Here is a 27,069-nt window from a genome sequence, read left to right on the forward strand (position 1 = left end):
GGACACCCTCACAGCCCTCCAGTCCTCAGAGTGTCTGCCCCTGCCTCCACCCCCTGGGCTGTGAAGGATTCAATTTGCCCTTCTGGAATATGGACACTATTTTCTCCTCTCACTCCCTGCCCTGGTCCCCAGCCTATGTCTCTTCAAGTGAACAGGGACATCCAACTAAGGACAGAAGGATTGGGAGGGGAGCCCCGTGAAGGGTTGCGATTCGGACCCTCCACATGCTGCCAGGACACCACCACAACTGATCGCCCTGAGCTCAACAAACACGTGCTGGACCCCTGTGAAAACTAGCCCAGCCCCCTCTTCCTCAGAGATCCCAGGTCCTGGAGCCCCACAGCCTACGCCTGGGACAGATGGTCCCAGATTCTCCCACCTGAACTCCTTAAGAAAAGGTGAAGGAGCCTGGACAGGGCTGGGGCTTGGGGGGGGCGGGGGGAGAGCAGGTTTCCTTTCCCCAGAGCAGGGGTGGAGGTGGAGTTAGGTAGTCTGGAATGTGCTCTCACACCCTCCTCCTGCGCAGGTGGGAGCAGTGAGTGCCCCCAGCCCTGAGGCTCTGAGGGGAAGCCTCTGAGCCTTCCTCAGGACAGCTGCCCCCAACAGGGTCCCCTTCACACGCCATCTCACCCCAACTCAGCTCTAAAAATGGTTCTCTGGTTTTCAGCCTCGGCGCCTGCCCACAAATTAGTGTCTCCAACACGGCCTCTTGGGACATGACTTCAGGGAGGCCCCTGGGGGAGCCAGGAGGCCTCAGCAGAGGGAGATGGTGCTGACAGGGTCCCTTTTGGAGAAGCCAAGAGTGAGCAAGGCCCCCCTCCCAGCTTCTGGGGTCCCCCCACCAAAGCCACCCAGCCTCACCACGACGGCCGTGCTCTCCCTGCCGGGCAGAGGAGACGAGGATCTCCGCACCCCACTGGAGCCCCTCCCCTCTCCTCCACCACCAATTCAGTCAGCTTTGTCCTCAGCCACCTTCCTGGGCACTGCCGTGCTGGAGGCGAAAGGAGCAAGAGGACGGCCGGCCAGCCCCGGGGCCCTCCAGCTCCAGGGTCCAGACACCCACCTCTCACCAAGCCCGAGCTCCCACAGTGAACCCCCAGACGGGAGCCACTGAGACACCAAGGCAGGCCAGCCTGATTTTCAGTCTGACTCGCCCCCTCCCACAGCCGCGCCCCACCCCAGTCCCGCAGCAGTCCACTTGTCAGGGGAAGAGCCCTCCCCGGATGCCCGCGCCTCCCGGCACCAGCCCGGCAGGTGCCCTACACCGAGGCCGGCGCTAGCGGGCGGCCAGGGAGGAGCAGGGAGGGACGTGCGGGCCAGTACTCACAGGTAAGCCGTCAGGGGGTCCAGATCCCCGGGCACGGCGGAGAGCCCGAGCTCAGAGCAGTCGGCAGACAGCATGATGCCGTCCTCCTGACAGTGGCAGGGAGCCGGGCAGGCGGCGGGCGCCGGGCCGGGCTGGGGGGCGCCGCCGGCGCGCGCGGAGGCGCACAGCGCGGCGCAAAGCCACAGCGCCCGGAGTGCGGTCGGGCTGGGCATCTCGGCGGCCGGCGGCCGAGGCACCTGGCGGGCGGAGGGGCGAGCGCACCGGCGCGGTGGCAGCCGCTGCTCGCCTCTGGGGCCCGCGGCCGGGCCGGCGGGCAGCGCCGTCGGTGGGGACCGCCCCGAGGGCTCTGCTGGGTGTCGGCGGCAGCGGCGGGGAGCGCGGGTCGGTGCAGTCAGAGAGGGGCAGGCATTGTTGAGTGATCTTCGTTATTCAGTTTCACAGGCTGGGCTTGGCAAGGGAGGGAGACACAGGCGGAGGAGGAGTCAAGGAAACTTTCGGCGCTGCGGCTCGCTCCCCTTCCCTCCTTCCTTCGGAGCTGGCAGGAATTTCATCCAGGAAAGGAAAAGAAAAAAAAAAAAAAAAAAGGCAAAGAAACCCTAAGAGAATGAGCGGAGAGAGCATGTCAGGGACCCGCACTTGCACTTGTTTGGAAGGATGTGATGTCCCCAGGGCCTACACTTGTGGGTTGGGGACCCTCTTGCCTGCAGGGTCAGCCACCCGGTCACATGGGACTTGGAGGAGGCCCTATGCAAGCAACCTTAAGAGTTCCCATAGGCCCCCAACCCTCTACCACATTTTCCACACTGAGACCCAAGAGGGAAGTGATTTGTTCAAGGTCTTACGGCTGGGGGGGGGGGGGGGGGGGGGTGCAGCCCCAGAACTGGAATTCAGAGTCTGTCCTTGTCACCCTGTTTCCTGGAGGAGGGCAGTGAGGCGTTGTCCCCAAAGGGATCAGGCCGTGAAAGGTATGGAGAGAGAAAAGAGGTAGGCAACGAAGAGGGGTCTTTTCACTGAGGAGCCATGCCAGGCCACCAAAGAAAGGGGTGCGGATTTCCACCCACCGAGTGTACGTTGCATGCAGGCAGCCCCAGTCACGTCTAAGGCCCTGGGATCGCCTTGATCCTGTCCCAGGACGGAGCTAGGTAGATGGGACTGGAGACTGAGCCCGGCTGGTTGTCGGAGGCTTCCTGAAAGTCAGCGGATTGGCGCCACCTGGAGGCCAGCGCTGCAGCTGCAGCTGCAGCTCCACCACCACCCCGAGGCGGGAATCCCAGGGTCCTTCCTGGTCAGCGGCCCAGGGCTTTGAGGGGCAGAGCGGATGGTGGCTAAAGGTGGGTTGAAGTCCCTCTCCTCTTCTTAGACCACCTGGGGCTGGCTGTTCTTCCTTCATGTAGCCTTTTGCTTTCTGTGGTCTCTCCCACGCTGAGCCAAGCCCCAGGGCAGAGCTAGGACTAGGCTCTGTCTCCCCTCTGGGCCCTCTTCCCATCCAGAAGATGTACCCGAAGTCCATCCAGAGTGTGCACCCGAAGTCTGGAGACCTCAGAGGCAGCCAATATTCCTTCCACCCCATACCGCCATACCCCTCCGTACCTCACATCACCCTCTCCCCACCCCCCCACCCCCGCCTCCCATTCTCTTCTGCTGCTAACTGAGGAGCTCCCACTACCAGAAAGACCCACACATCGGAGCCGCCCCTGCCTTCCCAGGTCTGCCTGCGTTTCCGGCCTCATTCACCCATAGCTTGGCTCCACTCGCCTGCCTCTTTGCAGCTCCCGCTGCTCCAGCGTGAGGGGCCCAGACTGGAAAAGCCATGGCTGTGCCCTGTTTGGACCTCAGCAGCAGCCCCCCATGGTAGGCTTGGGGGGGCTCAGAGCTAGTCTCCAGTCTTCCGGTTTGAGGGTCATTATGGGGCCAACCTCTGACTCTTGATAAACATAATTTATTTTATTTTTTTTTTTTTAATTTTTTTTTCAACGTTTTTATTTATTTTTGGGACAGAGAGAGACAGAGCATGAACGGGGGAGGGGCAGAGAGAGAGGGAGACACAGAATCGGAAACAGGCTCCAGGCTCCGAGCCATCAGCCCAGAGCCCGACGCGGGACTCGAACTCACGGACCGCGAGATCGTGACCTGGCTGAAGTCGGACGCTTAACCGACTGCGCCACCCAGGCGCCCCTTGATAAACATAATTTAGAAGAGAACACCATATCCATTCCCCCGGGAGGGGGCGGGGAGCACCAGGGTCTAACCTCATCTTGGGAAGGGTCCTGATGGAGCAGAAAGCCCTACCTCTGTCGCCCTTCTCCAGCCAGGCCTGAGAAACGCCCTCTCTGACCTCTGACCCCTGGTACTCTTGTAGGAACTCAGGTTGGCCAGTGGGAGCTGTGGCTCCCCTTTCATTTGGGGACCTAACTGCATTTCAGGGCCTCCTGCTCTGATTTGTCCAGGCTTTCTCTGTGTCCCCTCCGCCACCCCAGGGCCCCCCACCAGGGACAGTTGGTGTCCAGCGTCAGGCACATCGCCATCCAATACTGTGCAGTCTAATCAGGGAGTCAGACAGGAGCTTATGAGACCATATCATGTCGCACGGTGTGCAGTTGAGTCCTAAAGAGTGTGGGATACCTCTGGGGGGGCCTCGACCCCCCCCCCTATTTTCTGTTCCCCCTCCCGGTTTTTCTCTCCTCCAAAAGTCCCTCACTGCCTTCTCTCCTACCTCCCTCCTGTGGCGGAGGGGAGGAAGCTGGGAGCAAAGGAGCAGAGAAAACTCAGCAACTCTGGCTTGAGGCACAGCCTCCCGTGGAAGCAGCAAAGCCCCCGGCCCCTGCCCTCCACGTCAGTGTGGCTACAACGCCTGCACCCTGACGGGGCAGCACACAGTGGCTGAGGAGGACCCTGGGGGCCCCGGCAGGTGGAGACAGCTGGGGATGGCGGGAAGGCTGGGAGAAGGGAACAGAAGGCAAGGATTGGTCCTGGCTGCACACGGGGGTGGTAGGTGGGGCAGGAGAACCTTGAGTACCTGGGGCTCTGGATCTGGGGCACGCCAGGACACTAGGGACCGAGTGGAGAGACTGAAGTCTGAGGCAACTGGAAAAACTGGAGGGTGGGGCATCGGGGCTGCTCCCCGGGAAAAGCCACGGCATGCAGGCTGTGGGGCGGCCACTTCAGCCAGACCCCCTGCTCATGGTTGCCCACCCGGCCCTTGCACTGGGCCCCGTGTCGTGCAAGTCTTTGAGGCCATTTCTTTCCTCCTTGGAGGGTGGACAGATGGAACACAGTCTCAGGTTGAGCACATTCTTTATTGCTCACCTCTCCCCCTTCACGGCACAGGGCCCAGCGTGCAGGAGGCCCTCCCGGTGAAACCAGGCCCCAGCGGGCTTGCTGAGGCTGATTGGCACTGACCAACGGGGCACAGACCTCTTCTGCTCCCGCACAGCACAGCCACCAGTGCTGACTCAAGGCAGCCCGTCCGTGAGCACTCTGTTCAGACAGTCGTAGAGGTATATGTACTGTTCCTGGTGGCAGACGTCGGGGTAAGGAGCGTCACCCTGACTGCCCAAATCTGATGCCGAAGGCCTCCCTTGTGTCTCCTAACCCTTAGGGTTCCATCTGGGAGCATCGTGGTCCCCAGCACCACCTGGTGCCTCCCCAGACAGTGCTGCCTAGAGATGGCTCCTAGAACCTTCCCTACCCCCTTCCTTACTCCCTCCCACAACTAAGCCCTGGTGGCCTCTCACCAGCGTTGGGGTCATGAGGCCACAGGCCTGCGACTGCTGCAAGGCCACGTTAAAGATGTCCACAGTGCACTCAGCCCCCACCTGCTGCAGCAGCTGGTCCATGGCCAGGAAGGTGCCCAGCTGAGCCACACCCTTGCTGCAATTGACCTTGAGTTAGATAGGGCATGGGAGCGGGGGAAGGGGGCGGTGCAGAGAAAGCTGGGGTATCCAGGTATATGGGGAAACCCAACGCGGGCCTGGGGACTGGGAAGGGGACACCGGGTGCCTGGTGAGCCAGCCAGCTTGGGCCCAAGCAGGGAGGGGGTATATTCCTAAAAGATGTCATATTCCCAGAAGATATCCAGGCAGAGTAAGGAGACAGGAGCACTGGGAGACTGTGTAGACCGTGTCCTTTTGACCCATGACCCAAGCAGGGCTCAGTGGGATAGATGTGAGGCCCTGCTGGAGAGGCAGTGAGGGGATCCCGGCACCCACACCCCCCAGGCTTTTGTCCCGCAGCACCTGGAGTGGCTCAGCAGTGTGCCTGGCTTCATCGTGTCCCGAGAGCAGCACCGGCCCACGGCGGCCAAGAAGGGTAACAGGGTGGTGGCAGGGAGCTCACGCCCTGGCTCCCAGCACGGAAACAGCAGCCTCTGCACCTGCCTCTCCTTCCTGCTCTCCCCCTGGGGACAAAGGCAGTGGCACTGGTGCCAGGGAGGAGCAGAGGAAAACAGCACAAGACTCCTCCACAGAGCCCACCACCCCACACCCTGCGGCCCCAGCACCTACATGTGTGACCCTCAGGAGGGTACAGGGCCAGCCCGCTGTGCTGCTCTCAGCCACCCAGTGCACTGTCACCATGTCTGTGACAACGGGCTGCTTCTCCGTCGGCCAGAACGCCTGTCGCCGGGACCAAGTCAGGGCTGCTCAGGAGGCTTCCCAAGCTCTCTGCCCACACACCCTGCCCACAGGCCCGCCACACCACGACCTCCACCCCCCACCCCTGTCCCAGCTCCCGAGGCTTCCACCCTGACTGCCATCTGATGCCGAAGGCCTTCCTTGTGTCTCCTAACCCTTAGGTTAGGGTTAGGGTTAGGGGTCTTTCTGCCCCCCTCACCTTCTCCCAGGTGTCAGGTGGGCACAGGGAGACCAGCACATGGGCCCTATGCTCCCACACCAGCTCCCAGAACTCCTCGGGTGCTGCAGGGCCAGTCAGCACAACGTGGTCATGGCCAGAAGGCCCACCCTGCAGAGCACAACTCATTGGCTCCCAGGGACTGAGGGTGCCCCCTGCTCACCACAGCTCTAGGGCCCCCAGAGACCCCAGCTCCAGCTTAACAAGCACAAATGATCAGAGAGGGCAAGTAATAGGGCATCATCTCACAGGGAAGAGCCAGGCTTCGAGCATCTCGTTAGGGGGACTTTCCTCCACCGGAGAAAACCGCACTTGAGAAGAATCATCTGAGGGAAGATGGTGAGGGTGAGGCTGCCTGAGGCCCTCTTCCCCGGGCCCCAGGGCCGCCCGCCCGCCCACCCACAGTCCGCGGGCACTCACAGGCGACCGTGCTGTCCTGCTCATGGCCAGGAGGGGGCGCGGAAGAGTCAGCCTCGTCCTGGATGGCCTGGAGCAGGAGCTGCGGGGGCGGAGGAGATGCGCTCAGGGCGCTCCGCGGGACGGAACCCACAGAAAGTGCTGTCTGGGCAAGGACAGCCCCCTCGGCTGTCACCCACCCCCTGGTCTGAAACACACCTTGTACTCTTTCAAGAAGCCGGCGTTGGCATTGGCCGCCCTCTTGGCGCAGGCCTCTGCGAAGTTCATCACCGAGATGGGCTGGGACCTGGGGGAGGGGCGGAGAGGGGAGGAGGCACTCGGGGTTCCCCAGCTCCCGCTTCTGGTCTTCTCAGCTCTGCCCATGGATAGGATCAGGGGCCTGTTGGTGGGAGGGCACAGGGAACCCGTGCCCCCACCCCACAAGGGCCCCAGGGGAGCTGCAACTCACTCAGGGGTGTCAGAGGGCGCTTCCAGAATCTTGTTCAGGAGGCAATTGTGCAGGAAGATGTATTGGGTCTGGCAGGAGGAGGAGGAGTCAGTCTGCTAAGGCAGTATGGCCCAGCAGAGGGATTTTCCAAGGGCCCAACCGGCAAGACAGGGCTGGGGTGAGGGGGGTGGGCCATTTGGGACCTTGCCCACGCTGTCGCTGTCGCACAGCGTCAAAGCCACCAGAGGCCTGCCCCACCTCCCCCTTTGACAGAAAGGGAAACAGAAGCCCAGATAGGATGGCGACACGGTAGAGCCCCGCCCCCCAGGTCCTCAGTGTGCCCCCTCGAGTTCCTTTCCTCGGCCCCTCCAGACTCGGTGTGGCCTCCCCCTGCCCCCCACAACCCACCTCCCGCCCACTCCTTCAGGACCCTGGCTGCCCCGCCCAGCCTGCCGAGCCCTCACCGGGGTCTGGATCATGAGGGGCCGGTACAGCCGCAGCGCATACACAGCATTGAACACGTCTACCGCCTGCTCCTCCTCCAGCTGCTGCAGCAGCCTTGACAGGGCCACGAAGGTGCCCGTGCGGCCCACGCCCGCACTGTGGGGACAGCCCTGGGCTGAGCCCTGCCCGAGGTCCCAGAGCCCCGCCTCCCCTGCCTCCCCTCAGGCCCGCCCACCTGCCCTCACCTGCAGTGTACCAGGATGGGGCCGGTGCCCTGGGTGGCCCGGGCCTGCTCCCGTACCAGTTCCACGAAGGAGAGCAGGGAGTCGGGGGCCTCAGGGACGCTGTGGTCAGGCCAGGTGGTGAATTGCAGCTGCTTCACCCTCCGCTGCTGCTGCTGGACAATCTGGGAACGGGAAGGGATGGGAGCAGGGGCCTAACCCCAGGGTCCCTGGCCTCAGCCCTTCGGCTTTCTTCACCAGATCCCTGAGGGCAGGGCGACTGATCCCTCCACCCTCAGCGGGGTGACAGCTAAACCTGCCCCTCAGATCGCATGCTTCCCTTGACCCCTTCATTCTCCAGCCTCCTGAGTAGCGTTGGCCTATAGGGGATGCCCAGGCAGAGGGGTGAGGCCAGTCCCTGGCTCTCCTGCCCCAGGAGGTCACAGCCTGGCAAGGCTGATGGGCACAAGGGGTGAGGGGTGAAGCAGGGAGCCCCGAACTGAGTGCGGGGCAGGGGAGGGCAGGGCAGAAACCGTCGCTTCACCCTGTTCTACCTTTGACGCACTGCGTCGCTTCGGATAACACTTGAACCTTCCCTGTGCCTCCCTACCCCCTCCCTAACCAACTTCCCTGGACAGGCAGGGGCTGAGTGCTTGCAATTCTCAGAAGGAAGGAGGCCAGGGGACGCAGGAGGTGAGGCAACCTTCTCAGAGTCTCAGCTCCAATGCCCGCCCCACCCTGCCGTGTCCCCTGGGGCACACACATGCTGCAGCTGCAATTCCCGCTTGGTCCACTCTTCCTCGGGCTCCTCAGCCAGCAGGTGGACGGTGATGTGACCATGGGTGACAGGGGTAGGGTCTGCTGGCCAGTAATGCTCACACAGCACCTAGGGCCAGAGGGTCAGAGCAAGGGTGTGGGGTGGCCGTGGGCCCAGCCTCATTACTGCCACCCCTGGTTTATCCGGACCAACCCCCCCCCCCACACACACACACACACACACTCATCTTTCTGGTCTCTGCCACCCTGTTGAAATTATGCTCTCTGTACAAACCCGAGTCCCCGGCTACCTCATCCAGAAGCTTCTCTGTTCTGGCTGGCCTCCAGCACCATCACCCCCACACCTCTCATATGACCCTTAAGACTTCAAGGCAGCTGTTGGGCTCCTTTACAAAATTGGATGCCTTTATTTAGGGCTGCCTGGCCTTGCCTCACTGCTTCAGCTGGAGGACAAACCCAGCAGGTGCTCTCTCTGTCCCAGGGCTCTGCATTGAGCAGGGCACAGAAGAGACATCCATCCACCAGGCTTGTTGAAAGAAAGGATGCAGAAAGCCCTATCTCTGATGCCCATCCCGAGACAGTCCGTACCCCATTCTTTCCCCCCCCAACGCCTTTGCCCCCCTCTGCCTAGAACAAGAGCAAGTGGAAATAATGAGATACAGCAGAGGTGAGGGGTGCTTGGGTGGCTCAGTCAGTTAAGCATCAGACTCTTGATTTTGGCTCAGGTCATGATCTCACAGTTCATGAGTTCAAGCCCCACATTGGGCTCCGCGCTCACAGTGCTGAGCCTGCTTGGAATTCTCTCTCCCTCTCTCTGCCCCTCCCCAACTTGTGGTTTCATTCTCTCAAAATAAATAAATAAGAACTTAAAAAAAAAGGGGGGGGGAAAGAAAGAAACAGCAGCGGTCAGAGGAAACGGAGTCAACCGGGGAGCTTGAGTACCTGGTCCCTCTAACTGCTTCCCATTCTGGGTGGCCTTGGGGACCCCTACCAACCTCCAGGACTGATTGGCCTCTCTCAGGCCTCACCTACCTTCCCAGACCTAAGATTGTAAGAGGAGAACTCCTGTAAGGAGAACATGCGCCACCCCGTGGCCACTCTAGGAAACTGCAAGGCATGCTCACCCTCCCATTCTCCATGCCCACGGTCAGCATGACAATGATGCGGACCTGCTGCTCCCACACAAGCCGCCAGAAGTCCTCCAGAGTTTTCTTGAGAGGGCCCTGGGTGGCAATGAATTCCTGTGGGTGGCTGTAGCCCTGGGGAGTGCAGAAGACAGGAGCATGTTAATTGGTGACGCTTCGGTCCCCCAGGCCCCACCGGGCACACAGCAGTAAATGTCCCGTGTGCGATTTCCAGGAAGGAGGAGAGTGTGCCTACACGTGTGCACATGACCACATGTGTGCACCAAGAATCCAAACCAGGAGGGGTGGCTTCAGAGACACCACCAGCACCCCAGCGCCACCTTGAAGGGGCAAGAAAAGCCCACATGAGAGTAAGAAGGTACTAATGTGACAGAAATAGTCTCCCCAGTCCAACCTGTTCACCAACCCCCTTCTGAAACCAAACTCCACGTTTCTCCCATGCTCAAAAATCGTCCGCAGCTCCCATGGCCCAGCAAGTAAAAGCCAAAGCCCTTAGCTTAACAATCAAGCCCCTCCTTCATCCGGGCCCAATCTACCTGTGCTGTCTCACCTCCCCCAACCCGGCACTCTGGCCCCACGCTGTCTGTGCGTGTGCACCCAGCTGTTCTCTGGCTGTTCTTTCCAACCTTTCCCCTCTTTCGTCTTTTATCAAAATTCTACTCATCCTTCAAGAGATTACACGTCCCCTCCTCCAGGAAGCCTTTCTTGACTCCTCGAGTGGACTGAATTTCTCCTTCTTCCATGTTCTCTGAATACCACGCTTGTCCCCTTAATACAGCACTCGTCACACTGAGTGGTAGATGTGACACACACAGGCAGCGCATGTGTGCCTGTCTCACACACACACACATACACACATACACAGTGTGCTGCTTTGAAGGCAAGAATACAGGTAGCCAGCTCTGACTCCGACAGGCCCAGCACAGTGCCTGGCACACAGTAGGCCCTCAATAAATACGTGCCAGGTCGACCTAAAGGAACACAAGCTGGTGATCTTCATGGACAACTGCTACAGCTACGGTAGGACAGCGTGTCCTGCAAAGCAGCCAGTCTCCTGAACGGACACACCCACAGCCAGCTCTGAAGGTGGCCCTTACCGGGATGAAGTTGGCATTGATGTAGTCGGAGTGGGGCTCTCCCTCCAGCTGGGTCAGCCTGACCCGGGAGTGATCATCTGCAGAGGGAAAAACTGTGTGTGCAGTGCCCAGGCATAGGGAGCACCCCCCACTGCCCCCCACCCCCGTCCAGGCCCAGCCCTGGCCATCTGCTCCCCGGCACTCACAGGGTAGCACGTGCGGGTAACGGTTCTTGGTGGCATTGGCGGGGTGCTCCGCCTCCAGCCTGGGCTGCTCCTTGCCCACCTCCTTCAGCTCCTGCAGAGATTGGGCCAAGCGCTGCTTTCTGAAGTGGACCCATCTCTCCCCACACCAGGGGAGGGACAGGGGTGGGGTGTGCATGGCTGGGAGCTCCCCCCAGACTTCAGGACAGGCCCAGCCCAACCTAGATGGCCCAGGTCCTCTCTGCTCCGAGCCCAAGGGCAGCAGAGGCCTTACCTCGAACTCCTGAAAGAAAGCCTGGTGAGCATGCGCACTCTTGGCCTCAAAACTCTGCCGGAAGCTTTGGATTGGGATTGGCCGATGGGTCCGCCTGGTGGGAGAGGGAGGGAGTGGGCCCACGGCAGGGTCCTACCCTGAGCTCAGTGGATAGCTGGAACACCCCCTGGAATGGAGCCGGCACGCATTTTTCCGCACACGCGGATGCACAGCCTGGGCCGCCAGTCCCCAGTGCAGATAGACAGACAAGGGGACAGATGGAGGAGGGCAGAGCAGACAGGATCTACACGTGAAGGCACACACGAGGCTTTCAGCCCCTGCCACCATCACCGGTTCTGAGGAGGGCTTCTGTGCATAGTCGATGCTCACCGATGTGGGTTCGACATGAAGTCGGTGTAGGGGAGCACAGGAGGGACCAGAGGAGAGAATTACAGATCTGACATCACCGGGGAAAGAAAGAGATGCGGCCTGATATCGCCCAGTTGTCAGGGGTAAGGTGAGGACTGGAGTAGGTGAATTGGGAGGAGGGGGAGGAGGCTGAACGGGCAGAGAGGAGCCAGATGAGCTCTAGGGTTGGAGAAAAGGCCTCGTGAAGGTGTGACAGAGCTGTGAGGTGACGGACAAGGGAGTCCCGGAGGCGCAGGCTGCTGGGAAGACTGGGCGATGCCACCATGACCCATGCCAGGCATGGCCACACTGCCCAGCACACCACGAGGAGACATGGGAAAGTGCCCTCACCGCAGGTTGTAAGCTGTCAGCTCTTGGGAAAACCGACTCTTCTCTGCCCTGCAAAGGATGAAGAGGCGTGTGGGAGGGAGCCCAACGGGGTAGGGGCACGGGAAGCTTCTTGGGGAAGAAGCCATTCCTCCCCCAGCCATGCTGGCCCCCAGCCTTCGCTCTCACTCACCTCTGTCCCTTCACCCTCCTCCAGTACAGCAGGCCCAGCAGGGCACAGATTGTGAGGACACAGCCCATCATGATGCCCACTGCCGCTGGGAGGGACATGGCTACCCTGGAGACACTGGCCCTGGGCTCTATGAAGTGCAAAGGGAGAGTAGAGTAGAGTAGCCTTGTCCCACTGTTCTGCGGTGACCGGACTTGAGAGCCTCTGGGAGGAGCGCACAGTGACAACCCCCCTCAGAAGTCCCAAATACCACCCGAGGCCAGAAATGGCTGCCAAGGGGACCATCCTGCATGGGGACTGAAAATGCCCAGCAAGCTCTCCCTGCCCCTGGCTTCTGAGCTTTCCCCAAAGGCTCTACTCCCCTCCCTGACACCCTCAAAGAAAAGAAGAGGGTAGGGACCTGGGTCCTGGACCTTCTAGAACTACAGTGTCCAATATGGTAGCCACTAGCCACAAGGGGGCATGGAGTGCTTGAAATATGGCTACTCCAAATTAAGCTTTGCTATGAGCAGGAAATACACATAGAATTTCGAAGAGTTAGTAATAAAGAAAAGAATGTAAAATACCTCATTAAGAATTTTTTTAATTGATCACATGTTGATATGATAATATTGATAGCTTAGTTTAAATAAAATGTTCCTAAAACTAATTTCACCTGTTTTATTTTTACCCGTTTAACACAGCTACTAGGGAATATTAACATACATATGTGGTTCACCCTTGTGACTTGCCTTATGTTTCTATTGGACAGTGCTGTTCTAGAATCTTAGTGGCCTGGGAGCGACAGCACAGAGTGGGGCAGTGCAGGAAGGTAGTGTGATCACGGGCAGTGACAACCCCTTTCATTAATGCCTCGCCCCCTCCCCCCCCCCACTCAGCCCACCCAGGCCAAGTCAGGTGCTAGCAGTACCTTCAGCACTGGCTCTGGGTCTCCCAGCTCTGCTGGGCAGGACGTGCCCTCCCTGGAATCCAAGCTCAATCCTACCTGTTGCTGGTTGGGGACGAGCCCAGAACAGGGGGTCCCAGCACTCTTCCCCTGCCCCAGGGCCCAGCTGGAACCCTAGCCAGGTGTCCACCCTACCTGAGAAGGCTGAGAAGGAGATAACGGTCTCAGGAGGGCTGTATCTGGTAAAGGCCACGACACTGAACCTGGGGCAGAGAAACAGGACCTTCTGTTCTGGAGGGGCAAACAAAGAGGGCAGAGCCCCTCCCAAGACACTGAGTCATTAACAATAGACACTCAGAGAGTGAGAGCCTCTCTCCACACCTGTCAAGAGGTTATGTGTCACGCTACCTGAACAAGCTACCCCTGACTTCTTTTCAATCTTCCCTTCCCACAGCAAGAAGCCCTAGCATAGGTACCTAAACCACCTTGGAAAGCTGAAACAGAATCCACCCCCCCCCCCTTTTTTTCCTGAAAAAAAGAACCATGTAACAGATGGGTGTTTTCCTTTTTGCCTTGCCTACCAGGGAGCCCAGTCGAAATAACTCTGTGGACCCTTATGGGCCGACAAATGCTTTCTCTTCGTAAGTCAGTCCAGATCTTTTGCAGAGGGAATGTGCAAACAACCCATCAGTGAAAGTTAAAAGCCCCCGCCCCCTCAGTCTTAGCCCTCACCGATACTGGGAACCTGGCTTGAGTTGCCCGTTACAGATCTCCTGGGTCTGGCCACAGTCCTCTGTACCCATAGGCACCATCCAGGATCTCGGCACAGCCCAGGGCCCTGGGTAGAAGGGATTGGGGAGCAGGATGGCCAGGTAGGAGTCCTGTCCTCCATAGTAGTGGTCATACCACGTGTGGTTGATGGCTTCCTGGGGAGGCCGCACCACTACAGAGGAACAAGAAAGGGGCAGTGCAAGGGCAGCAGTGAGACTGAAGCCTCTCTCCCTGCCCACAAAGCGGCTACCCTGTTTCTCTAGCATGTTCCCACCACGCATAGCACAACATCAGCCCTATCTTTAAGAATGTTCTGGGTCTCTCTTTCTACTCCAGCACTCATGCCAGCCATAGGCATTTCACCTTAGCGGTCCGTATCTGGACCCTCCCCCCCGCCCCCCATCCCATGCCAGGCAATAGCCAGGGTCTCCCATCCCCTCCTGGCCCAGGACTCACGTGACATGTTGGTGGTGGCAATGATGCCATACCACTGGATCTGCCCATCGTCCTGGCCAAACATACCCCGTGTGATCATCACTCCCATCCCCGCCTCAGGCTCCAGCTGGGGGGCTGCAGCTAAGTCCGGGGGGCGCCAGCCTGGGGATGGAGAGGAGAAGAGTGAGGTCCTAACTAGGTGCCAGTGGCCAAGGGCAGGGGCCATGCTGTCACATCCCCAGCACCTCTTACGGTGCCTGGCAACCAGTGCCTGATGGGTGCAACTAAATAAGAACCGGGAGACCCCTGGGCCGGGGTGCCGGCGGTGAGGTTCCATACTATGGTATCTGGATCAGGGCCAGAGGAAGGCTTGGGAGTTGGGGGACAGGGAGAGTCCCCGGCAGTGAGGGCCACGGCAGTGAGAACCCCAGCGGTGATGTTGGAGGAAGGCTAAGGGAGCGGAGGGGGCTCCGGAGACCGTGGAAAGGGCTTACCCTCTGCAGAAGTGGCGCACAGCAGGGTGACCACACGGCTCCACAGACCATTCCGGCCCAGCACGGTGAGACTGATGCGATAGGAAGCAGCGGGCAGCAGGCCGGGCAACAGGAGGGCATCCCCGGAGGTGTTAGCCTGGAAGACGATGTGAGCATGCCCTCCCGCAGCCAGATGTTCTGCCACCACCAGACAGGTGTCCACATCCCCCGAGGGCATCATCCAGTGCAGGGCCAGGCGAGTGGCCTCGGGCTGGCACTGCACATCCTCCACGGGGCCAGGCTCTGTGGGAAGCAAAGGTTCTGCGCTGTGTGGGGGTCGGTGCACCCCAAGAGGCTGGCACCTGGGGCAGCAGCTGTCAGAATCAGCAGGTACAAAGGGACTGGGCATTTACATTCACAGGAAGAGGCCCTGGCCACACAGAGAAACAACTTCTCCTTTGGGCATCACTGCCCATCTGGAGAAGCACAGGAAGCATATCCCCAGGGAAGGGGTAAGCCCCCACCGGAGGGGAGCAGGTGGCTCCGAATAGAATGGGCAGCGTCGCAGCCCGGACTAGACCCTCCCGCTCCTCCTCCCCCAACACACGCCAACATACCAACAGGCAGCACGACGGGGTGAGTGGACGCCTGGAGTGGCCCCGCCTGGCACAGCACTGACAGGGACAGATGGCGTCCAGGTGTGAGGTCCCTTAGAACGAGGAGGGCTTGGCCGAGCGCCAGGGGCTGCTCCCAGGAGAGGTGGCCGGCCTCTGAGAGTTGGGCATGGCACACCCCCTGCCCCAGGGGGCCACCGGCCCAGGCCAGGTTGATTACGGCACTGCCCGCCTGCATCGACACCAACAGCTCATTGGGCACGAGCGGGGCTGTGGAGGGAAAGAGAGCCGGTGAACCAAGCTGCGTGGGGTGCGTGAGGCCACAAGCTCGCTGGCTCCAGGCAGGGCCCTCGGGTGCGGAATTTGGGAGATGGGACTAGAGTGGCGGCTAAGAAAAGAATCCAGGGGTCTCAGAGGCAGCCCTGCCCGCCTCTCCTCCCCTCATTGCCTTTCCCAGCCGTGACTCACAGGTCCAACCAGAGACATTGGCCGCTGCGGTGCCGAGAGGCCCAGCCTGCGACATGATCTCCACCTCGTACTGAGTGCCTGGGGTCAGAGCTGAGAAGCTTGTGCTGTCCACCTCGGCTCCTACGGTGCTGGCGCTTGCCTGGGCACCCGCCTGGTACAGAGTCACCTGATAGCCGTCTCGCGCCCCCGGAGCATGCACCCAGGATGCCCGGAGCTGGGTGGGACCTTCAGTGGTCACGTTCACCAGAGGAGGGGCGAGGGGGGCTGTGGGGAGAGCAAGATATGGGAAGGTGGAGAAGAAGAGAGGTGCTGTGGGCCAAACTATGCCCCCCCGAAATTCATGTTGAGGTCCTAACCCCCAGAATACGACTGTTTGGGGGCATAAGATCTTCAAAGGGGTAATTAAGTGACGTCATGAGGATGGAACCCTAATCCACTACGACCGGGGTCCTCATAAGAAGAGGAAATCTGGACACAGACACGCACGGAGGGAAGACTATGTGAAGACACAGGGAGAAGGGGGCCGTCTGCAAACCAAGGACAGGGGCCTGGGACAGAAACTGCCGTCCTCAAGGCTTTCCGAAGAAACCAATCTTGCCAACTCATTGAGCTCGGATCTCCAGCCTCTGGAACTGTGAGACAATAAATTTCTGCTGTTTAAGCCCCCAGCCTGTGGTGCTGTGTTATGGCAGCCCGGACAAACGAATAGAGAAGAAAAGAATGCAAAGCACATCTCTGGATCCCTCCTCCCTCCTGTGTCCCTCCATCCTTCCCAGGCGGGGAAGCACCAGCTCAGGCCGACAGCAGGGCTGGCTCAAACAGTAGTACTGCATGAACACATTAACCCCTCCCCCTCCCAAAGCAGCCAGGCCTCTGGGAGGCAGGGCTGGACGGGGCAGCACCAGCCCCTGTACCCAAACAGTTTGGCAAGACCCCCTGAGTGACTGGGCAGGTTCTCAAGGACAGGCAAAGTCTGGGGGCCCAAGCTGCGCCCCTTCACCCTCAGCTGGAGCCCAGGTCCTGGAGCCACATAAGCCTGGCCCAGTCACCCAGCCAACACCTCCTCTGCGAATGGGGAAACTGAGGCTCAGAGAGGGACAACGTTTGCTCTAGGGACTGGGCCATAGCTAAAACCCAGGTCTCCTGCCTCCTAGGCCGGTGCTCTTTCCAGCTTCCTCTCAGACCTGTCTGAGGTCACGTGGCCCTCGGGAGGAATCAGGACAGAGCAGGGGGTGGGGGAGTCACCACCCCGGAGAAGGATGATTCTGAGGGTGGGGGAAGGGGTGACAGCAGCTATACTTTGGCTCTAGCAAGAATGCAGCACTCAGAGAAGGCAGGAGGAATGAGGCCGGTGTGAGAGGGAGCTTCCAAACCCAGGTCTATGGCTGTGGAGGCTCCACGGGAGAAGGAGAGAGCTCCGCTGTGTGCTGCTCAGTGTGTCGCATGCTTCAGTAACTGCATGACCCTGTCCAGCGCCGGCACCCTCCCCCGCTCCTCTCTGGAAGTTAGCGTGCGGCTAGGAGCACAGACTCTGGGTCACAGTGTCAGAAATGGAATCCCGACTCCCCACTTAGGGCTGAGGAACCCAGGACAAGTCACTTTGCTTATCTGTGCCTCAGTTTCCTGATCTGTGAAATGGGCAGAGCCATAGTAGCCACCTCCTAGGCTGGTTGTCATGAGGAGGAAATGAGAGAACATGGGGAGAACACTTAGCAAAGGGCCCAGTGAACACGAGTCACTGCTGTCGCTATCAAACACTCCCAGCCCAGGGGGAGCTTGAGGCTGGGTCCTGGGTCCCGTCCCCACTGCTCCCCACTCCCACACTGGCCATATGAGAGCCTGGAGAGTGGCACGGCCCAGCCACTGTACAAGAGCAAGCCCCTGGGTTCTGCCCACCTTCCAGGATCCCTGGGGATTCCCAGTTAGGGATGTCCTGGTGACTAGAGATCAGGGATCAACCACAGTCTCAACCCAGCTGCCTGCGCACAGATGATGAAGAGGTCAAGGGGAGCACGCAGCCCCCCTCGCCCCGCTGGGGAATCTAACCAGCAAGGGTGGCCAGGAAGGAAGGGGTGTGCAGGGGGCACTCACGCATCCAGCCGGTGGCATTGGTGCTGCTGCTCTCATCTGGGCCCCTCAAGGTGGCCAGCTGAACCAGGAACGAGGTGCCTGGGGGCAGCTGGGTCCAGGAGAAGTTCTGAGTCTCGGGAGTCAGAGCCTCCTTGCTTTCCAGAGTCAGGGGCCTCAGGCGGTAAAGCCGCAGCTGGAAGCCATCCCTGCCCCCAGGCGGGGGACTCCAGGAGGCGGTCAGGGCAGGAGGCTGGGTGGCATGGCCCAGGCTCAAGTTGACAGGAGGAGCAGGGACTGCAAGGTCAAGGAAGAAATAGATTTGGAATGACGCAAACCCCCTGCCATTGTCTTCCCTGCCTCCCCTTCCCCTGTGTTCTTCTCCTGGGCACCAAGAGAGCCCCAAACACTGCCAGCCTATAAATCCAGCTCCCTCCCCACACGGTCAGCTCCTTGACATTGTGATGTCTGGCTCACAGGGTCCCCACAAGGCCCAGGACCCACCTAAATGTTTAACCCTTTGGGTCCTGGTCTCCAGCTCATCTGCTGACCTTCAGTGCCTGCAAGCTCATTCTCTCTCTCTCTCTTTCTCTGTCTCTGTCTCTCCCTCTCCCCTCTCCGCCTCCCTCTTCCTCTCTCTCCTGAGGGCCTTGGTGCATGCTTAGCCTCTCCATAAAGCCCCTCTCTGTCCAACTCAGACTACAAGCTTCTCAGTTCACTCTCCTTCTCCTCCTCCTTCAGGAAGCCTTCCCTGATTCCCTAAGCAGGCTTCCCTTCTGTAAGTCCTACAAGATTAGACTGAACCACATAAACTTCCCATTAGTCATCAATTTTAACCTATAGGAGCACAGTTGCATGTGATTTGAAATACGTTGTACATATTCCCATCATACATTTATGTTTTTTATATGATCTGTAAAATAATACACATTATATATGCGTGTGCACATATATGTATTTATACATATATTTATATAGCCTCCGTTTACTTGTCAATATTCCTAGACCGTCTTGTTCATAATGTTTAGCCTCAGCACCTAGCCCCGTACCTAAAAAATGGGAAGCATTCATTAAATGTGTGTTGAATATGGGGCGCCTGGGTGGCGCAGTCGGTTAGGCGTCCGACTTCAGCCAGGTCACGATCTCGCGGTCCGTGAGTTCGAGCCCCACGTCGGGCTCTGGGCTGATGGCTCAGAGCCTGGAGCCTGTTTCCGATTCTGTGTCTCCCTCTCTCTCTGCCCCTCCCCTGTTCATGTTCTGTCTCTCTCTGTCCCAAAAATAAATAAACATTGAAAAAAAAATTTAAAAAAAAAATGTGTGTTGAATAGATGGATAGATGGGCGGATGGCCGTCCAAATGGTAGGAGGTGGAAAATGCTTGCCAATAGATTCCTGAAAGGCCCACCTTGGATGGACACGGGACTGTCTAAGTCAAGAGGAGGCACGCAGAAGAGCGGACAGTAAGGGAAGCTGGGCCCCCACCCCCACTGTCCTGGGCTGGCCTCCCAGAGGCTGAAGCCAGGGAACTCACGGGTGCAGGCACGGGTCCTTCGGATGGGGGAGCTGAGGTTCCCTGCCCAGGTCCACACTGACACAGTGTAGCAGGAGCCGGGCACTAGACCCCTCAGAGTCAGGCTGGAATTGTCTGGTCCCAAGTCAGTAAGACTGTCTGGTGACCACTGGCTGCCCTCCGGATGCCAGGTGACCCTGTAGCCTTCTTGCCACCCTGGTGCTGGGGCCCAACCAATGGTCAGGTCAGAGGGGCTGCCCCTGCCGGTGACATCCAGTGACTGTGGTGCCAGGAGCTCTGAAGAGAGGGACAGTTTGGTAAGGGGGCCATACTGCGTCAGAGGCCCCGTGAAGCCCTTTCCCAGCTCTTCTGAGCCTCCCCTCTACCCAGATTTCCCTCCCCAGGGCAAGGCCTCCCCCGCTCCCACTCCGCAGGGTCAGGGGACAGTGGCTGACACTCACTTGTATGGCCTGTGGGGCTCTGGGTAGTGTTTCCCAGAGACGAGACAATGTCCACCTGGTAGTTGGCCCCAGGCCCCAGCTCACGCAAAGCGACCTGCGTGGAAGCAGGTGGCACGGAGATGTTTCCGAGGAGGCTTGGGGTTCCCTCAGTGTAGAGCAGTGCCTGCCTCCTGGGCTCCCTGGTGGCCCCCAACCCATCCAGCCGCAGCGTGGTCCCATTGCTTTGTCTGGGCTGGGCAGCAGAATCTGCAGAGGATGCAAATTCTGGAGAGTGAGAACCCAGCTGCCACTCAAGGCAGGTGCCCCTGGGCAGGGCCTCATCCTGTTCCCCATCAGCCCAGACTCACCATTCAGCCAGGCACTGGCCCGGGCCCAGGCATCATAGGGCCCGGCCAGCACCCTCAGCTCCAGAGTGTAGGGTCCAGCGGGCAGGGGCCCTGGGAATGTGGCGTTGAGGGCTCCGGGACCCAGTGTGATGGTCTTCTCCACCTGCCCACTTAGCCTGAGCAGGTAGCCATCCCGGGCACCAGACCCTGCCTTCCAGCTTGCCCAGAGCTCCGAGGGCAGGGGAATGACCACCAGGTCCAAGGGTGCAGAAGGATCTATGGGTAAAAGGAGAAAACATATGCAGAAAGACCTAAACGGTGGATAAGAAAGATCCTACCCTCCTCACGCCAGCTTCTTCCTCCAACACTAGACCATGTCTCATCCAGAGGCCAGCAGCCACCGTTTGCCACGTTCTGGGTGAATTCTGGGATCGGGCCATGGACAACAATAACAGAAATAATAACGCATCAAGTACTAAGCACATAGATGCCAGCAGGGCACGAAATACCCTACGCGCAGTATCTCATATCTACTCCCCACAACGCTGCGAAGGGGGTGCTACTGTCACCAGCCACGTTTAAAGAAACAGAAATTGAGACACCGAGAAGGTAAGTAACTTGTCCAGAGACCCACAGCCAGTGAGAGGCAGAGATGAAATTCAGAACCCAGGCAGTCCGGCTCCTCCACCCGTAGCCCATGCACGACAGTGCTTCTCTGAGCAAAAACATGGCAACGTCAACATGGGCTCTGCAGGCACCCAGCCCGGGCTCAGGTTGGCCTGGTCACTCACAAGCTGCTTGACCTTGGGTCCCTCCTGTCTCTGAACCTCGGCTCCCTCTACCATACACTGGGGATGACATGACTGCGTAGGGCCGGTCTGAGGACTAAATGAGATCATCTGTGGCTGGCACACAAAGGCTTCGAGGGGTGACCACTACACCGCCATCACCTCTTCAGGTGGGCACCTGCCACCAGCCAACAGGTGGCGCGCTCCCTCCGTGCCTCATCCCTTCCCCACAGGATTCCAAAGGAACCCCGGCCTCCGCCACGTATATCCCACCCACTCAGCCAGAGAAGAGCCGAGGAGCCTCTGCTGTAACCCCCTGGCCCCCCACCCCCACCCCAAGCACTCACAGGTCCACTCGGTGACATTGGGCCCCGCTGCCTGTTGGGGCCCGGCAACAGCACTGAGCGTCAGCTCGTAGCGGGTGCCCGGAGAGAGGTGAAGGAAGGTGTGATTGGAGGCTCCCCGTCTGACTACCGCAGTCAGGCTGGTGCCGCCCAAGAGGTTTGTGAGCATGAGGTGGAACCAGGCTGCCCCCTCAGAGCTGTTCCAGGAGGCTCGCAGGGCACGGGTGCCCAGAGCGTGCAGCACCAGCTGGTGGGGAGACACGGGGGCTGGAAGGGGGATGGAGAGAGCAAAGTCAGGCTTGAGAAAGAGCCCTGGCGTGGGATCCCGGCACCAGCCCTGGCAACCAGGAAGACTAGAAGCTCAGCTATGTTGGGGCAGGGTTCCCTAGGAGGCTCTGGGCTGCCCCCGCCACGTCCCAGACCAACCGCCTGGTCTGGGCCTTTGCCAGGTGCCTGCCTTACCTGTCCACTGGTGGGCGCTGGTGTTCGCCTGGAGGTTGCCAGCCCAGGTGGTAACCTCCAGAACATACTCGCTACCTGGTAGGAGGTTGCTAAAATTGCAGGCCAGGCTGCCCGGCGGCAGGGAGATGTTACGCGCCAGTGTCTGGGATTCTAGGTGGTAGAGGAGAAGTCGGTAGCCATCCTGCCCCCCGGGGGCAGCGCCCCACGAGGCCTCGAGGCTGGACGGGCTCCCAGGGCTACGGAGTTGCAGGTTGCAGACAGGTGATGGGGCTGCATTAGGGGTAGAGAGAAGTGCCAAGTTCAGGGCCAAAGGGGCATCATCCCTGTGCCTCAAATGCTTCCAAATGGGTCACGGTACCAGGCATGGCCCTCCTTGGCTACCCTGCCCTGTGCCAACCCTGCGGGACAGATGCCTCCTGCTCGGACCCCTTGCAATGCCTGCACACTACTCGCCCCCACACACCAGTGCGGGCAGTGAGGATGATGGTGGTATTCTGCCCACAGGGTCCCAGGGCAGTCACTTCCAGCAGGTAGCGACTTCCTGGCACCAGGTCCCGGAACTCAAAGCTGGATGCGTTGGTGTGGGCCTGGAGCTGCGGCCCTTCTGGAGAGCCCAGGGGACTCAGGTGGGTGAGGCGGAGGGCATGGCTGAACTTGTCTGGCCCTGGGGCTCCCCAGCTCAGGAAGAGGCTAGTAGGCCGCGACTGGCTGCTGACGTTCACTTTCAGAGGTGGTCCTGGGGGAAAGGGGGCGCATTCAGAGTCTCCCAATACCCTTTCTCCCCTAAAGAAGGAGGAAAGGCAAAGAAAAAAAAAAAGGGCAAGGCCTGGCATGGAGAAACCAACCCTGCACCCCCACTCCCTCCTACCTCCCAGACCTCCTTCCCCCCACTGAAGACACCTACCTCCACTCTCTCCGTCCGGGCTCCTTGCCAGAGTGTGACACTCGTGTCCCTATAGGAAGGAGGGAGGAGCGGGGAGGAGATGGGCAGAGGGCTCTGGGGTCCGTGGAAGCCAGCAGGGGACAGGGCCGAGATCAGAGAGAAGGCTGTGCTCTTGTCTGGCACTCCCCCAGACAGGGACAAAAGGGCATCACCCACAGGCACACCCCAATTTCAGGAGGCAGCCCCGCGCAGGCAGAAGCGGTTTGTTCTTTCTGTCCTCTGAGCCAGCGGCTGGGAAGGAACAGCCTCTGCTCTGCCTAATGCAGACCAGCTGTGGGGCCCCACAGAGAGGTGGGAGCCCGGACGGGCCCTGGAGAACAGCTCCCCAGCTGCCTGCCTGCCCCCTGTGCCCACCTCACCTGGACCAAGAAACCCCGGAGCCAGAGGAAGACAGCAAACAGGATTGAGGGCCTCATCCCGATGTCTGTAAAGGAAAGTTAAGAGGCAGCAGGGGTGGAGCCAGTCCCCCCAACCCTCCCCTTGCCCCACTGGCTGGCTGGCTGGCTGGCTGACTGACGGGCGGACGCGGACGGGCAGGCGGGCAAGGATGGGAAGGCCGAGTTTCAGCGAGATGGCAGGTGGCAGGCAGCCAAAGACCAAGGAGGTGCCTCTCAGCCCGGACCCTAACCCCTCTGCCCACCCAGCCTTGGCAAGATTCAACGAGGGGAGAGAGACCCCGGGGCCCAGAAGGTAGAAGGGCATTGCACCCCGTGGGCTGCAGACAAGCCCGCCTCTCCCTCTGCCTCCCCCGCCTCCACCCCTCCTCCAGCAGTTGACCTTCCAGGGGGGTCTCGGGAAAGACCAAGGCAAGGGATGGCCTCTCGAGTGGGCACACATAGCAAAGGCAGCTGGCTCCCCAATCCCCGACCCCAGAGAGGAGTGTGGTTCTGCCGACCCTATCAACACGTGGCAGATGGATAGAGTGTTTGTCCAGTCGGCGGAGGGAAAGGAGGGTCCCGGTTACATCGCGTGGATGTGTGTTGCGGTGGAACGGATGGACCACAGCTGTGGGTGTGTGTCCCCTTCTGTGCACCCACGTGGCACCATGCCCTTGTGGACAGAGGCACAAGAGCACATCTTAAAGTCCCTGAGTCACAGCGATTATAGATCTAGAAGAGCCCACCTGGCCCCTGGGACCCATCTGTTCCCACGCCCTCACTGCCCAGATGAGGAAGCTGGTCTCCAGAGAGGGGAAGAGCCCGGTCCGAGAAGGCCAGTCCTGCTCCCAACCCCCCGGATTAGGGTCCTCTCAGCTCAGAGCTCTCTGAGGAGCTACTTAAGTCCCTAGAACGTTTGCTTACTTAAGTCCCTTGTCCACATAGATCAGTGGTGCCCACCCCAGCCTCTGCCCACCCCCCAGCCCCCAGCAGGCTGCAGGCAAGGGGACCTTCCCTGGCACTTGGCCTAGAAGCAGGCCTACTTCGTTCCAGCCTAAGGCCAGCTACTCACCTGGAACTGCTCACTCATGTGTCCCCACCTCAAGACAGCTGATGGTGGCGAGGGGAGGGGGAGGCAGAACAGAAGGGGAAGAAATGGCTCTGGGCACCCCCCCCCTCCCCACCCCCGGGAAAGGAGCCCAGGAGTCAGCCGCTAACTCAGGAAGTGGGGAGGGGGAATACGCAGAAAACAGGCAGGTATAAAAACTGAAGGGCAAGGCTGCTTCTTGGGAGCCAGGCTCTCAGGGGCCAGCCCCAGCCGGGGGGGGGGGGGGGGGGGGGGGGATGGGGGGGGGCAGGCCTGCAGAGAAACCCACTCAGCCTCCCACTGGTTCAATTCAGAGCCAGGGGCTGCCTGCCCTTCCCCCACTCCACCCAGCCCCAAACCTCAGAGCCACCCACCCAGCCTCTGGATAGGGGCCTGGAAACTGAGCACTGCAGACTCATCAGATTTTCCAGGCCGTGTGTGTGTGTGTGTGTGTGTGTGTGTGTGTGTGTGCGCACGCGTGTGTACATTCAAGCATGTGCTCTTTCAAAGGGGGGGCAGGGGGGTGCAGAGAGCAACTGGGGAAACTGACATTAAAGGAGAAGGCCCCAAGAAAGGGCCAACCCTTGTCCCTTCCCCCATCCACCTCACCTGGGGCACCTCTTTCTTTGCTCTTTCTCGCAGAGTCTCAATCAGCAGCAGCAAAGGGGAGAAGTGAGGTGGAAACATCCTAATTCAGAATCTAAGAGAAGCGATGTGTCAAGACGTGGTTGTAGGTAATGGGGGGGGGGGGGGGACGTTGAGACCCTGCTTGAGAGTCGCCACAATAGGGGCCTGTTGGGGACAGCACAGACTCCATAGCTAGTCCTACGGACAGTTCTGGAGAAGGTCCCTGGCCGTAGAAGGCACGCCTGCCAGCCACCACCCCCCCCCCGCCCCCCACTGCCAGCCGTGCTAACAGAAGAGGGAGCTCCACGGGGGTAGAAAGGTTCTAACAGACAAGATGCAGCCTCCCCAGCCCAAGCCTCTCCATTCAGCAAAAAAAGTACCACAAGGGCTGTGTCTCCTGCCCAGCAACCACTCCCACAGACAAACCCACATCCTCTCCCTAGAGAACTCTTGGGGTCCTCCTGAGATCTGAGAGCACCTTACCGATTCCTTCTGGAGAAAGCCAGCCAGGAGGCAGAGGAGGGCAGGGACAGGTCCAGGCATCCTGATTCCCAAATGTGAGCCAGCCTGGTCTCTTCCTGCAGCTGTCCCACACAGCTCCTTTCCGGCCCTCCCCCTCCTCTCCCAGGGCCTGAAGCCAGGCCTTGGGCACCCCCCACACCCGGGGGAAGATAATCACCAGGCAGGAGAGGGGCAGGGTGGATCCGGACAGCCAAGTCTCCCACTCTTCCTCCCACACCTCGGGGAAGGTCACCAGGGAGAGGGTAGGCCTAGATCCCTCTGGCCAGGCTGTGGGAAGGCAGCAAAGGGCTGGAGGCAGCAGACTGGTGAGATGTGTGTGTGTGTGCGTGTGTGTGTGTGTCGGCAGCCTGGGCACGTGTGTGGATGGACACACTGCGTGCGCGCGCACGTGCATGAGCCGCGAGGGTGTACATATTTATCTGGATGGATGTGTACATGGGGGCATCCAGGGACATCATAGAGGGGGAGGGGGAGGGGAGGGTCCCAGGAAGAAAGGCCCGTGTTGTAAAATAGATGTCCATTTCACCAGCTCCAGGCTTGGGAGAAAGGGAGAGACTCTCTTCTGTCCTAAAGCCAGGGACCCGACTTCCAGCAACCTGGAAAAGAATGGGGCTCTTTCCTGGATCTCCAGGCAGGCTGGCCCTGGCTCCCCAGATGCTGAGGTGGTCCTTCAGCCCCGGGGGCAGGGGGTATGGGAAAGTCCCTTTCACCGGCAGGTACCCAAAAGGTGTCAGGGAAACTGGGTCGGGCGGGGGATGGGCTTCCGGGATGGCCAGGACAGAGGCAGGGCCCCAGGGCATGAGTCTCCTTTCTTCAGATTTCACACCAGCTGGCCCAGACACGGCCACACTTCCTAACGGCAATTCTCTGTCCCACCCACCAAGGGTCTCCTCCAGTGTCTCCCTGGCTTCTCCTGGATAAGGCCTCCCAGTTCCCAGCCTCTCTGCCTCCCCCACTCAGCCAGAGGCAAGCAGGCCCCTGTAACACCGTGGTAGAAGCGGGCCTAGGCTGGCCCAGGATTTGGGGGTGGGGGTGGGGGAGGACATATGATCCTAGGGCTTCTCCAGAGAAGAATGAAGAGGTGTAGGGAGGGGAGCAAGACCTGTGGAAAGTGCAGGACCCAGGAGTCCTGGCCCCCAGCAGCAGACCCCATACCCAAGAGCCTCCCTTCTGGAATTTGGAGTTTTACAGGGTGGCAGCCTTTGCCTCTGGGGCTGGCAGCGGCCTGGCCTGCTCCCTAGGTGCCTCCAAGAAACCAGAACTTCTGAGAATTCCAGATACAGCTGCCCCTGCAAGGGGCTTCTGACCCCGAAAGCAGCGAGTTGTGGCTGGCAGCGCTGGGACTGGGGGATGGCAAGAGGAGGAGGGCAGTGTGCCCGGGCAGCTCTGTCCCTGCAGGCTAGCTGGACAAAGCCGGGGTCTGTGGGAGAGGAAACACAGACCCCCCCACCAGACACCACTCCCCTGGCCCCCTGCCCTGGCCAGCTTCTCCAGCTCACAGCCCGGCACCACTGGACAGATCAGAGAGGTGCTAGGCCCATCCCCCTGGGCAGGGAGGACCCTCATGTGGAGACTGAGCCTCAGGGAGGTTCAGTAACGCACCCAAGGTCACACAGCTAATGGGCCACGGTTAAGATTGCACACGGGTCTTTCTGGTTTTCAACTATTGCTATACTTTTTTTTTGGAGTCAAGGGTGGCTGGAAGCTAAATCCCAACTCTGGAAGGCAAATCAGTGGCTGGAGTGATGAAGGTTTCAGAGCTGTCTGGGGCCGCTCCACCCCAGGGACGGGGAAGGTTCTGGGGGTAGAGTCACTCCCAGAGAACTCCAGGCCTTTCCCCATTCCA

At 59.9% G+C, this 27,069-nt stretch overlaps 2 protein-coding genes across 8 annotated transcripts in view; both read right to left on the reverse strand.

Moving 5' to 3' along the window:
* LGR6 (leucine rich repeat containing G protein-coupled receptor 6) overlaps positions 1-1,886 on the reverse strand; it is a 121,734-nt gene extending 119,848 nt beyond the window's left edge. Inside the window, exon 1 of one of the 2 annotated variants that reach the window (XM_086694568.1) lies at positions 1,328-1,886. In XM_086694568.1, the coding sequence (XP_086550694.1) occupies positions 1,328-1,539 (212 nt within the window). In that variant the 5' untranslated portion in view covers positions 1,540-1,886. The remainder of the gene's footprint in view (positions 1-1,327) is intronic. The other variant, XM_086694567.1, reaches the window with a different exon arrangement.
* Positions 1,887-4,604: 2,718 nt separating this feature from the next.
* LOC112857884 (receptor-type tyrosine-protein phosphatase V-like) lies at positions 4,605-25,974 on the reverse strand. Of its 6 annotated transcripts, none has more exons than XM_086694770.1 (36): positions 25,185-25,973; positions 24,684-24,774; positions 23,506-23,660; positions 22,970-23,034; positions 22,572-22,620; positions 22,131-22,403; positions 21,668-21,937; positions 21,209-21,472; positions 20,095-20,349; positions 19,748-19,993; positions 19,308-19,583; positions 17,802-18,074; positions 15,711-15,974; positions 15,246-15,512; positions 14,650-14,931; positions 14,177-14,317; positions 13,682-13,892; positions 13,145-13,212; positions 12,067-12,193; positions 11,898-11,945; positions 11,160-11,253; positions 10,889-10,979; positions 10,704-10,780; positions 9,586-9,720; positions 8,448-8,570; positions 7,709-7,869; positions 7,484-7,619; positions 7,041-7,108; positions 6,791-6,878; positions 6,596-6,674; positions 6,425-6,501; positions 6,158-6,286; positions 5,830-5,940; positions 5,563-5,723; positions 5,062-5,197; positions 4,605-4,839 (listed from the first exon to the last, which is right to left on the reverse strand). In XM_086694770.1, exons 4-36 carry the CDS (start codon positions 23,024-23,026, stop codon positions 4,780-4,782), a joined length of 5,097 nt encoding a protein of 1,698 aa, XP_086550896.1. In that variant the 5' UTR covers positions 23,027-23,034; positions 23,506-23,660; positions 24,684-24,774; positions 25,185-25,973; the 3' UTR covers positions 4,605-4,779. The 6 variants fall into 6 exon arrangements, with proteins under 6 accessions (XP_086550896.1, XP_086550895.1, XP_086550894.1 ...); XM_086694769.1 differs by having other exon boundaries at positions 6,791-6,947; positions 9,631-9,720; positions 25,185-25,972; XM_086694768.1 differs by having other exon boundaries at positions 6,791-6,947; positions 25,185-25,971.
* Between the last annotated feature and the right edge of the window lie 1,095 nt (positions 25,975-27,069).

Source organism: Puma concolor, chromosome E4 (genome assembly GCF_028749965.1).
Source record: "Puma concolor isolate L17-30 chromosome E4, mPumCon1.1.hap2, whole genome shotgun sequence".
Lineage (NCBI taxonomy): Eukaryota > Metazoa > Chordata > Mammalia > Carnivora > Felidae > Puma > Puma concolor.

Excerpts from the sequence above, each read along its gene's own strand:
- LOC112857884 (XM_025921219.2), bottom strand. The coding sequence starts at position 23,026 with ATGAGGCCCTCAATCCTGTTTGCTGTCTTCCTCTGGCTCCGGGGTTTC. Across the intron at positions 20,350-21,208 it reads CAATGTCACCGAGTGGACCT|ATCCTTCTGCACCCTTGGAC; the intron begins GTGAGTGCTTGG and ends TTTTACCCATAG. Across the intron at positions 7,109-7,483 it reads CCCTCATGATCCAGACCCCG|ACCCAATACATCTTCCTGCA; the intron begins GTGAGGGCTCGG and ends TCCTCCTGCCAG.